The 12,429-nt window shown below is 41.5% G+C and overlaps 1 protein-coding gene across 2 annotated transcripts in view; it reads right to left on the bottom strand.

Moving 5' to 3' along the window:
- The window catches only part of GDPD1 (glycerophosphodiester phosphodiesterase domain containing 1), a 56,655-nt gene that overhangs the window by 2,669 nt on the left and 41,557 nt on the right, over positions 1 to 12,429 (bottom strand). The window contains exons 7-10 of one of the 2 annotated variants that reach the window (XM_032162860.2): positions 7,620 to 7,753; positions 3,845 to 3,904; positions 1,740 to 1,791; positions 248 to 661 (exon numbers count right to left, since the gene is read on the bottom strand). In XM_032162860.2, coding sequence (XP_032018751.1) covers positions 539 to 661; positions 1,740 to 1,791; positions 3,845 to 3,904; positions 7,620 to 7,753 — 369 coding nt within the window. In that variant the 3' untranslated portion in view covers positions 248 to 538. Of the gene's footprint in view, positions 1 to 247; positions 662 to 1,739; positions 1,792 to 3,844; positions 3,905 to 7,619; positions 7,754 to 12,429 lie in introns of those variants that run through there. The other variant, XM_032162862.2, reaches the window with a different exon arrangement.

Below are 12,429 nucleotides of genomic sequence, written 5' to 3'. Positions count from 1 at the left end.
CTGGAGTGCAGTGGCGCAATCTCGGCTCACTGCAAGCTCCGCTTCCGGGGTTCACGCCATTCTCCTGCCTCAGCCTCTCCGAGTAGCTGGGACTACAGGCGCCCGCCACCACGCCCGGCTAATTTTTTGTATTTTTAGTAGAGACGGGGTTTCATCGTGGTCTCGATCTCCTGACCTCGTGATCCGCCCGCCTCGGCCTCCCAAAGTGCTGGGATTACAAGCGTGAGCCACCGCGCCCGGCATTAATCAAGATTTCTGTATAAGATCTAGAAACAAAAATGCACATTAAGAAATTAAAACTTACATCTCATAACCAATTATCTTTCTAAACAATTTACAAACATAAAATATACAATATTATTTAAAATAAATATACATATAATATATAGTTTCTACATTCTCATACAGGCTTAAAAATGAGGTAATAAAAACTGATTAAACCTTTTACCATTCTGGAAATGGCTTAGGGAAATGATCATGAAATATTTTTTTCTTAGGTCTTCATTTTTTCCTTCAATACTTCTAAGTACCTCTTTTTCTATGCTGAAAAGTTATGTAAAAAATCCCTAAGCTTTGTTGGATAGTCTGTCATCACCCCAGTTGCTCCCAAATCAAAAGCTCTTTTGTATTCTTGTTCTTCATTTAATACCCAAATATACACCTGAAAATTAGAAGTGTGAGAAGTATGAGAAGAAATGTAAAAATAGAAAATTATTTTTATAACAGTATCCACTACAGTCTTCGTACATTTAGAAATAACCTTTTAAAGCTATCTTTTTTTTTTTTTTTTTGAGACGGAGTCTCGCTCTGTCACCCAGGCTGGAGTGCAGTGGCACGATCTCGGCTCACCGCAACCTCCACCTCCTGGGTTCACGCCATTCTCCTGCCTCAGCCTCCCGAGTAGCTGGGAATACAGGCGCCCGCCAACACGCCCGGCTAATTTTTTTTGTGTTTTTTTTTTAGTAGAGACGGGGTTTCACCGTGTTAGCCAGGATGGTCTCGATCTCCTGACCTCGTGATCCGCCCGCCTCAGCCTCCCAAAGTGCTGGGATTACAGGCTTGAGCCACCGCGCCCGGCTCATTAGATCCTTTTTTAAAATTCCACTTTGTTCCTTACAGGAATCAGGGGTGTTAAAAAAAATTCGTGGTGCTTATTAAATATACACTCTCCTGGCTGAGCGCGGTGGCTCACGCCTGTAATTCCAGCACTTTGGGAGGCCAAGGCAGGCGGATCACCTGAGGTCAGGCGTTTGAGATCAGCCTGGCCAACATGGCAAAACCCAGTCTCTACTAAAAATACAAAAATTAGCCAGGTGTGGTGGTGCGTGCCTATAATCCCAGCTACTTAGGAGGCTGAGGCATGAGAATTGCTTGAACCTGGGAGATGGAGGTTGCAGTGAGTCAAGACTGCACCACTGCACTCCAGCCTGGGTGACAGAGCGAGACTCCATCTCATAAAAAAAAAAGAAAAAAAGAAATATACATACACACACACACACAAACACTGTCCCACCCCTCTGGCATCAGCTATTCTGTACATAAGAGGAATCTAAATCCAGAAATGCCAATGCTTTATTGCTAACTGTAAGGAAGAGCTTAAGGTCCTCATTTGTGGATCAGTAAAGCAGCAGCATCAGAGTCAAGGGCCAAACTAAGTCAGTTAAAAGTTCTTGCCCTTTATATTTGTGTTAAACTGGTGAGCTATGCTGCTTCCAAAATGCATCACTCCAGAAACTTACTTGAATGCCTCGAGCAGTTAGGTGGTCAAACAAAGCTTTCCTCATTAGTAAGCTAGAAAAGAAAAAGCATAACTGATTTAGGAATTTAGTCCTTAGTCCTAATTTAGTCAATTTAGAGGTTAGTAATTCCAGTTTAATTTAACCCCAATGCTTCAGCAATAAAAGAAATGGTCTCAAGTAATAATGGCTGTTGTGAATTAATTTATGTCTTAATTGCTGGATCTCCTTTCACTGCAGGCTGCTGGTTGGTGGACAACCAGAACTTCCTTTCTACTTCTTGCTGCTACCAGATCCGTAGGAGACCCATTCTTGTTGGCACAGCTCAATGGAAAAGAGGCTGCCTCATTTTCACTGCTGAAGAAGGAGAAAGAGCTGGCTTTCCTTTCTTACTATTATTAATATGTGTTCCTAACTTTCCAAGTTAAAATAAGTCAACAAATGCAGGTCAATTTCTATAACATTCATTACACGATGGATTAGTCTTTTGTAAGCTATGTTAGAAGCATTATGTCCATTAATTACACTATCCTATGTCTAGGGAAAAAATATTTTTTTGTTCCAAGTAACTCACTGATAAGTGAACTTTCAAAATACAAACCTCTTGAGCAAGATAGGAATTCACTGCACTGGAAAGACATTATTTCTATTCTATTAGAATGATTAATTAACAGAAACTAGAAATCATGTGCTTTTAACACCAATTAACAATGCATCTTGTCAGTTAACAGGGTTAAAAAAAGGAAAAAAAAAATGCATCCTACTTTTACTTGAGTACAAAAAAAGGCATCCTTGAAAACTAGAGCTTAAGTCAAGAATAAAGCAAAAAAGAATAAACACTGCCGGGCGCGGTGGCTCACGCTTGTAATCCCAGCACTTTGGGAGGCCGAGGCGGGCGGATCACGAGGTCAGGAGATCGAGACCACGGTGAGACCCCGTCTCTACTAAAAATACAAAAAATTAGCCGGGCGTGGTGGCGGGCGCCTGTAGTCCCAGCTACTCGGAGAGGCTGAGGCAGGAGAATGGCGTGAACCCGGGAGGCGGAGCTTGCAGTGAGCCGAGATCGCGCCACTGCACTCCAGCCTGGGTGACAGAGCGAGACTCTGTCTCAAAAAAAAAAAAAAAAAAAGAATAAACACTGACAGAGAGAAAAGATAAAACTAATTGTTTAAGACTCTTTGAAAAAGGTGTTAAGGCTGGGCGCGGTGGCTCACACTTGTAATCCCAGCACTTTGGGAGGCTGAGGTGGGCAGATCACTTGAGGCCAGGAGTTCGAGATCAACCTGGCCAACATGATGAAACCTCATCTCTACTAAAAAATACAAAAATTAACCAGGCATGGTGGCAGGCGCCTATAGTTCTAGCTACTCGGGAGGCTGAGGCAGAAGAATCACTTGAACCCAGGAAGCCGTGAGCTGAGATCACGCCACTGCACTCCAGCCTGGGCGACAGAGAAAGACTCCATCTCAAAAAATAAATAAATAAATAAAATAAAATAAGAAAAGAAGGCGTTAAATAATAAAAAGTTGTGATTTGGGACTATTAAAATATTTAAGCATCAAGGTTCCATCTTAAAGCAAAATATAGTACAATTATTTTGTGATTTTTACTAAAATTAAACTCATCATGTCTAAATTAAGGCATTTTCTTTAAAGTTGATATCCACTCTATAGGTGGGATTTCCTTTCTGCTGTTAAGTCTTGATGCAGAGCAGATTTTTCTGAGAAATGTGTTGTAGGCAACATACACTTTTATGTATACTGTGTTGCTACACTTCTTTTCACCAGCACGTAAGCAAAAGGGAATGGTTATTTAACCTAGTTCTGCTACTAACTAGCTAGATAACCCCAAGTAAATAATTTAACTGGGTATATGGGGTCTCAGTTTTCTCATGAAGTTGGACAAGATTATCTCTCAAGATTCTTCCTAAGGTTTTGTGATTAGTAACTAAGATATTTCTAAATGATTCATACATATTTTACATAGCAGGTGCTCAATTTGTCCTTGTTACAAATTACATGTGGAAAGCTTGCACTAAATTTTAAGGGTAGTATTTAATAAATACAGCTGAAGCAATAACTTGCATATTAAGAAATTAAAATTCTTACAGATCAGAAAGCCAGATGAGAAACTTTTGACATCTGGACATGGTGTGTGGTTCTTTTAGCCTAGGGTAAAATAAAGTTTGAATTACAAATTAGAAACACAGAAATATATCAGTGTGATAAAATGAAACAAATTCAAAAATGAAAACAGTGCCTTGTACTTTGTATATTCTCAAAGAATATTTGTAAAAAGGACAAAAATAAAATAAAGGCCAGTTGGGTTCTGTTTGCACTGGTCTCAAGCTAACTTTTTGCCATCCCTATTCAAAAGTAATAAATAAATAAATAAATATTGTCTTTCCAGAGACCCTGGTGCCCTAGGCTCATATCTCGTTTCTTTTTTGGTGAAATCTTTCTCCTGCTTTGTCTCCTACAATTTAGTATGTGGCAAATTTAAACATACGACGGAACTGTATTATAGATTAAAGTGAGCAGTTTACCACGTGTTTTCCTTTCCTTTAAAATATCTGTAGGCCAGGCATGGTGGCTCATGTCTGTTATCCCAGCACTTGGGGAGGCTGAGGTTGGTGCATCACCTGAGGTCAGAAGTTCCAGACCAGCCTGGCCAACATAGTGAAACCCCGTCTCTACTAAAAACATAAAAATTAGCCGGGCATGGTGGCGCACGCCTGTAATCCCAGCTACTCAGGAGCCGGAGACAGGAGAATTGCTTGAACCCAGGAGGCAGAGGTTGCAGTGAGCCAAGACTGCGCCACTGCACTCCAGCCTGGGCGACAAAGTGAAACTCTGTCTCAAAAAAAAAAAAAAAAAAAGTACTAAATAAAGTTCAAGTCCTTTTTTCCCTAACTCTGGCCCCAGTGGAAAGTCCTGGTTGCAATTTCAGGAATATTAGGGATTTAGTAGCTCAAATCCTGATTACCTCATTAAACAATCACTATATTGTCTTAGAAAGTATCCATTGTCTTCTGTAGAAGTATTAAAACACACAAAAGATATCCTACTTGTGTCTTAATCCATAATCACTTTTCAGAGAAAATATTAATTCTATGGAGTTTGTTCTTATATCTGTATTTCAACAATATTTGCTTCTAAAAGGAACACATGAAGATAAATGTAGAGCAAACAGTCCACTCCAGGCCAGAGGAAAGCTAAGGACTTTAGGAATAAATGTTTTAGTTATTTATTTATTGGCAGAGTCTTGCTCTGTTGCCCAGGCTGGAGTGCAATGGCGCAATCTTGGCTCACTGCAACCCCCACCTTCTGGGTTCAAGCGATTCTCCTGCCTCAGACTCCTGAGTAGCTGGGATTACAGATGTGCACCACCATGCCCAGCTAATTTTGTATTTTTAGTAGAGATGGAGTTTCACCATGTTGGCCAGGCTGGTATGGAACTCCCGACCTCAGGTGATCCGCCCGCCTCCGCCTCCCAAAGTGCTGAGATTACAGGCAGGAGCCCCTGGCCCGGCCAGGAATAAATGTTTAGGGATCATTTTAATCTAGCAAATAAAATAAGGTGTTTTTTTTGGGTAGACAAGAAGCATTTTCTATTGTTTTGTCTGAGAAACAGCTACAAAGATGTTCATAAATAAAATTTAGGAATAAATAAAATAAACAAACATGTTTATCACTAAGATACTGAAATTGGAAAACAGACATGAAATAGAAGTTGAGCACAAGAGTACTGACTAAATTGTTTTTCTTCTCTCTTTTTTTTTTTTTGAGACAGAGTCTTGCTCTGTCGCCCAGGCTAGAGTGCAGCCATCTCGACTCACTGCAGCCTCCACCTCTGGGGTTCAAGCAACTCTCCTGCCTCAGTCTCCCGAGTAACTGAGATTACAGGTGTCCGCCACTGTGCCCAGCTAATTTTTGTATTTTTAGTAGAGACGGGGTTTCACCATGTTGGCTAGGCTGGTCTTGAACTCCTGACCTTGTGATCCACCCGCCTCAGCCTCCCACAGTGCTGGGATTACAGGCATGAGCTGCCACGCCCGGCCAATTGTTTTTCTTTCTTATTTTTTTTTTTTTGAGAAGGAGTCTTGCTCTGTCGCCCAGGCTGGAGTGCAGTGGCGCGATCTTGGCTCACTGCAACTTCTGCCTCTGGGGTTCAGGCAAGCCTGGCTAATTTTTGTATTTTCAGTAGAGATGGGGTTTCAACATGTTGGCCAGGCTGGCCTCAAACTCCTGACCTCGTGATCCTCCTGCCTCGGCCTCCCAAAATGTTGGGATTACAGACATGAGCCACTGCACCTGGCCTGTTTTTCTTAGCAATATTGTCTGATGACTGCTACACTAACGTTCAGCTTTATTTTTTTACCCCAAGTCATTAGCTTTAAGCTCTTCAGCTTGATTTTTTAAAGTTCTGTTGGATATGAAAAGTGTTTTCATTTTTTTTTTTTTTTTTTTTGAGACGAGTCTCACTCTGTCGCCCAGGCTGGAGGGCAGTGGTGCAATCTCTGCTAACTGCAAGCTCTGCCTCCCAGGCTCACGCCACTCTCCTGCCTCAGCCTCCAGAGTAGCTGGGACTACAGGCGCCCGCCACCACGCCCGGAGAATTTTTTTTTTGTATTTTTAGTGGAGACAGGGTTCACCGTGTTAGCCAGGATGGTCTCAATCTCCTGACCTCGTGATCCACCCACCTCGACCTCCCAAAGTGCTGGGATTACAGGCGTGAGCCACCGCGCCCGGCCATGAAAAGTGTTTTCATGCAAATAAAATCACATTTAAATCATCTCCCCAACAATTCCAAATTCCTTTGTCATAATTCAGTTATGAATCTACAGCTAGAAATCACATTCCACGTGTGTAGAATTTTGAGATGAAGCTATCATTCTTTATAATAACAAAGATAACAATAAAAGCTATCACTTTTGAGTGCTTAGTATTTGTCAGGCAATCTAAGTGTTTTTATGTACCTATGTATTTTTACAATCTATGTATTTTTATCTTGCTAGTAAATTAGCAAGTGAAATGCAAGGCTTTTCTCTAGAGGAATTATGTAAATATAAAAGGATCCTGGCTGGGCAAGGTGGGTCATGCCTATAATCCCAGCACTTTGGGAGGAGGTGGGTGGATCACCTGAGGTCAGGAGTTGGAGACCAGCCTGACCAACATGGTGAAGCCCCGTCTCTACTAAAACTACAAAAATTAGCTGGGTGAGGTGGCGGACGCCTATAATCCCAGCTACTCGGGAGGCTGAGGCAGGAGAATCACTTGAACCCGGGAGGCGGAGATTGCAGTGAGTCGAGATCACACCTTTGCACTCCAGCCTAGGCCACAACAGTGAAAACTCCATCTCAAAACAAAACAAAACACAAAAAAAAAAAACACTAAAAAAACAGTATCCTATATAAACTAACTATACCCTTTTATTTTCCTATCTCCAGAGGTTTTTATGGTGGTGGTGGTTTTTTCTTCCTAAATGTTTTACAGTAATACCATTGTTTAATTTGGAGTTTAATGGAATTTCAGCTGGGTAAAGCTGTCAATGAAGTAGAAAGCAGTAAGGGAAAGTGGAGGGCAACTGGTATTTGATGTGAGAATAAAATAATTATTTACCTTCTGTAATTAAATTAAATTCCTTTTATCTGATTTCTGACTATACAGGCACAGAAAATCATTATAATCTGAGATGGGTCCTGATTATTTGTTTTAGAGAATGTGTCTTAATTATATAAAAATGCATAATATAGGTCCATAATAGAATATGGAAATCACTATAGAAATCTCTTCTTCATCATTGATATTGATATTAGTGAGCTTTTATCTTAGTCTTTCTGTAATTTATCATTGATTTTAAAATAAAAGGGTAACCACTTACTTCAGTATAATAGAAGGCATTGGGATTTCAAAAAACTGTTCTCGAATGGGCACAAAGGGCAAGAGGCCAGTGAAGAAAAGGCCAAGAATGAGCAGGACACGTTGTAGACTGAAGAGTATAGGAATATCTGAATTCTAAAAGACACAAGCAATATTACATGTTATTTTTACAACTGCTCAAATAAAGAGGATTACTTCACAACTCTCAGTATTTCCCAAGACAATATGTTGAAATCTATTACAAGCATTCCTGGGATTATGAATATTCATTTGCAAATAACACCACACTTAATAGTGGCTAGTCCTTGATAAATGGGTCAGGATTGATCTTGGAGCCTCATAGTGTAATGATGTTACTAAAATTTCTCTATCACCATCTCTGCTTTTGCAATACCACTTCTGTGTTGGTTACAGTACTTACAGCTAAAGACTAAACATGTCAGGTTCCAATGGAACAAAATGAAAAGATGAATATATGGAATATTCAGTAACTTTAGTCCTGTTTAAAAAATATGTAGCTATATATCTCTATATATGAGTATATATATAGATACATATCAATACTGTTGCAAATGTGTCATCTTTTAGCTATGTTATGAATCAAATATAAAATATAAATAGGATTTTGTAAACTAATCCAAGAATCTAACCACCATTTTAAGTTTCTATTGGAAAATATGCTCAATATCCCAAAACTTTAAAAATACAAGATAGACATACATATATATATAATTTTAATTGTGCTAAAATACATATAACATAAAATTTAAGATTTTTTTTTTGAGACGGAGTCTCACTCTGTCACCCAGGTTGGAGTGCAGTGGCACAATATTGGCTCACTGAAACCTCTGCCTCCTGAGTTCAAGCAATTCTCCTGCCTCAGCCCCCCAAGTAGCTAAGATTACAGGCGCACACCACCATGCCCAGCTAATTTTTTGTATTTTTAGTAGAGATGTGGTTTCACCATGTTGGCCAGGCTGGTCTCAAACTCCTGACCTCAGATGATCTGCCTGCCCTGGCCTCCCAAAGTGTTGGGATTACAAGTGTGAGCCACCACACCAGCCAAAATTTAAGATCTTAATCATTTTTTAAATTTATTTTCTCACCACCCCCACCTCCTGCCACCCAGCAAAATTGAATGTCAATCATTTTTAAACGTACAGTTTGGTGGTTTTAAGTATATTCACACTGTTGTGCAACCAAAGTCCAGAAGTCTTTTCATTTTGCAAAAGTGAAAACAACTCTATGCCTTTTTTTTTTTTTTGAGACAAGGTCTCACTGTCACCCAGGCTGGAGTGCAGTGGCACAACCAGAGCTCACTGCATCCTCGACCCTGGCTCAGGCAATACTCCCACTTCAGCCTCCTGAGTTATAATAGATGGGACTATAGGCGTGTTCCACCATGCCCAGCTAATTTTTGTATTTTTTGTAGAGATGAGGTTTCACCATGTCACCCAGGCTGGTCTCGAACTCCTGGGCTCAAGCAATCCACCTGCCTCAGCCTCTCAAAGTGCTGGGATTACAGGCGTGAGCCACCTTGCCTGGCCAACTTTATACCATTAAATAACAAATCTCCATTCCCTCTCTCCTTGCCCTCCTATGTGTACTATATATATATATATTAGACAGGGTCTCGCTCTGTCACCCAGGCTAGAGTACAGTGGCCAGATCATGGCTCATTGCAGCCTAGATCTCCCAGGCTCAAGTGATCCCACACCTCAGCCTCCCACAGAGCTGGGACTACAGACATGCACCACCATGCCGAGCTAATTTTTCAAAAATTTTTTGTAGAGACAGAATCTCATTATATTGTCTAGGCTGGTCTTGAACTCTTGGGTGCAAGCATTTCTCCTACCTCAGCCTCCCAAAGTGCTGGAATGACAAGCGTGAGCTACCATGCCAGGCCCTGCTATATTTACTGGAAAAAAAAATTATGCTTACGGTGAACTTTTAATAAAAACATATTTTTTTTAAAATCACATAAAAATAATTTATTTTAAATAGTTAGTTCTAGGCTGGGCGCAGTTACTCATGCCTGTAATCCCAGCACTTTGGGAGGCCAAGGCGGGTGGATCACTTGAAGTCATGACTTCGAGACCAGCCTGACCAACGTGGTGAAACACTGCCTCTACTAAAAATACAAAAATTAGCCGGGCATGGTGGCGTACAACTGTAACCCCAGCTACTCGGGAGGCTGAAGCAGGAAACAACCCGGAAGGCGGAGGTTGCAGTGAGCCAAGATCGCACCATTGCACTCCAGCCTGGGTGACAGAGTGAGTGTCAAAAAAAAAAAAACAAGATACAAAGCCGTTTCATCACCACACAAGAAATCTCTTGTAGTGGTACGTACTCTCTATCCTACCCTAAGTCCCTGTCCCCTAATCTGCTCTTCCAGGCTACAGTTAATGGAATCACCTACAATACAGTTTGAGGTTGATTTTTTTCACTAAGCATAATGTCCTTGAGGACCATCCAGTTCGTTTCATGTATCAATAGTTCATTCCCTTTTAGTGCTGAATAGTATTCCATTGTATGGAAATGGCAGAGTTTGTTCAGTCATTTACCCACTGAAGGACATCTAGGTTATTTTCAGGATTTTGCTTTGATGAATAAAGTTGCTATAAACATTCATGTATAGGTTTTAGGGAATGTGCCTTCATTTTACATGGAAGGCTGCATCTCCCTGGTAACATATTTTTATTTTTTAAAAAATGCCTGCAATCTCAGCACTTTGGGAGAACAAGACAAGAGGATTGCTTGAGCCTAGGAGTTTGAGACCAGCTTGGCCAATACAGTGAGACTCCATCTCTACAAAAAATTTAAAAATTAGCCAGGCATGGTGGTACATACTTGTAGTCCCAGCTACTCAAGAGGCTGAGGTGGGAGGATCACTTGAGGCCAGGAATTCAAGATCAACCTGGGCAACAAAGTGAGACCCTGTCTCTGCAAAAAAAAAAATAAAAAAATTTGCCAGGCATGGTGGCATGCGCCTGTGGTCCAAGCTACACGGGAGGCTGAGGCAGGAGACCATCTGAACCCAGGAAGTCAAGGCTGCAGTGAACCAAGATCACACCACTGCACCCCAGCCTCAGTGACAGAGCAAGACCTTGTTTTAATAATAATAATAATAATAATAATAATAATAAAAAATCATTAAATTTTTTCAAAAATCATTTACAGGTTTTTGTAAGCATGTATTTCATTTTTCTGGGATAAATGCCTAAGATTGCTGGGAGTTATGGAAGAGTCTAAGTTCTAAGTTCTTAGGAATCTAAAGCCACTCAGCCCAGTGATTGCTCTGTTCTTCCCTTTTGTACACAGCTACCTTGGGATCTCTCAGCCCCTGCTGCACATAAAACTTACTTGCTTTAGGCCAGGTGTGGTGGCTCACACTTGTAATACCAGCACTTTGGGAGGCCGAGGCAGGCAGATCACTTGAGGTCAGGAGTTCGAGTCCAGCCTGGCCAACATGGCGAAACCCCATCTCTACTAAAGATACAAAAATTAGCTGGGCATGGCAGCACGTGCCTGCAATCCCAGCTAGTCGGAAGTCTGAGGCAGAAGAACGGCTTGAACCCAGGAGATGGAGGTTGCAGTGAGCCTAAATCATACAACTGCACTCCAGCCTGAGTTGGAGTCTCCATAGCAACAACAACAACAAACTTGCTTTAGTGGGAATCTCAATTATACTCTGAATTGTAGTGATGCTGACTGTGCATGTTTTTGCCTTCTCTATTAGGAATGAGGCCGGGCGCGGTGGCTCATGCCTGTAATCCCAGCACTTTGGGAGGCCGAGGCGGGCGGATCATGAGGTCAGGAGATCGAGACCATCCTGGCTAACACGGTGAAACCCCGTCTCTACTAAAAAAATACAAAAAATTAGCCAGGCGTGGTGGCGGGCGTCTGTAGTCCCAGCTACTCTGGGAGGCTGAGGCAGGAAAATGGCGTGAACCCGGGAGGCGGAGCTTGCAGTGAGCCGAGATCGTGCCACTGCACTCCGGCCTGGGCAAAAGAGTGAGATTCTGTCTCAAAAAAAAAAAAAACAAAACAAAACAAAAAGGAATGAAGGCCTGCCCAAAGAGCTTGTTTGTTTTGTTTTGTTTGTTTGTTTTTTAAGACTAGTCAAATGAAGCAATGGGAGTGGAGAAATAAGGAAATCTGTAACTGGTTGTAATCAATTAATTGTAAACACCATTAAACTCAGATCAGCCACCAAAGAGTTCTTTGTATTTGAAAATTGCTACTTATATCATGATATTTCTTCTATATTACAAATTATTTCAGCATCTTCAATGCTCAATATTTTTTAACATCTTAAATTTCAAATTCTCTAACCTGATGATGTATGTAAACTTGATTATGAAGGTTTTTTTTTTTTTTTTTTGAGACGGAGTCTTGGTCTGTCGCCCAGGCTGGAGTGCAGTGGCTCAATCTCGGCTCACTGCAAGCTCCGCCTCCCGGGTTCACGCCATTCTCCTGCCTCAGCCTCTCCAAGTAGCTGGGACTACAGGCGTCTGCCACCACGCCCGGCTAATTTTTTGTATTTTTAGTAGAGATGGGGTTTCACCGTGGTCTCGATCTCCTGACCTCGTGATCCGCCCGCCTCGGCCTCCCAAGTGCTGGGATTACAAGCGTGAGCCACCGCGCCCGGCAATTATGAAGGTTTAACTATCATTTTAAACCATATAAAATTAATTTTTTTTTTTTTTTTTTTTTTTTTTGAGACGGAGTCTCGCTCTGTCACCCAGGCTGGAGTGCAGTGGCGCGATCTCGGCTCACTGCAAGCTCCGCCTCCTGGGTTCATTCCATTC

This window comes from Hylobates moloch, unplaced genomic scaffold (assembly GCF_009828535.3).
Source record: "Hylobates moloch isolate HMO894 unplaced genomic scaffold, HMol_V3 SCAFFOLD_10, whole genome shotgun sequence".
NCBI lineage: Eukaryota > Metazoa > Chordata > Mammalia > Primates > Hylobatidae > Hylobates > Hylobates moloch.
This window is presented reverse-complemented; position numbering and strand designations above follow the sequence as displayed.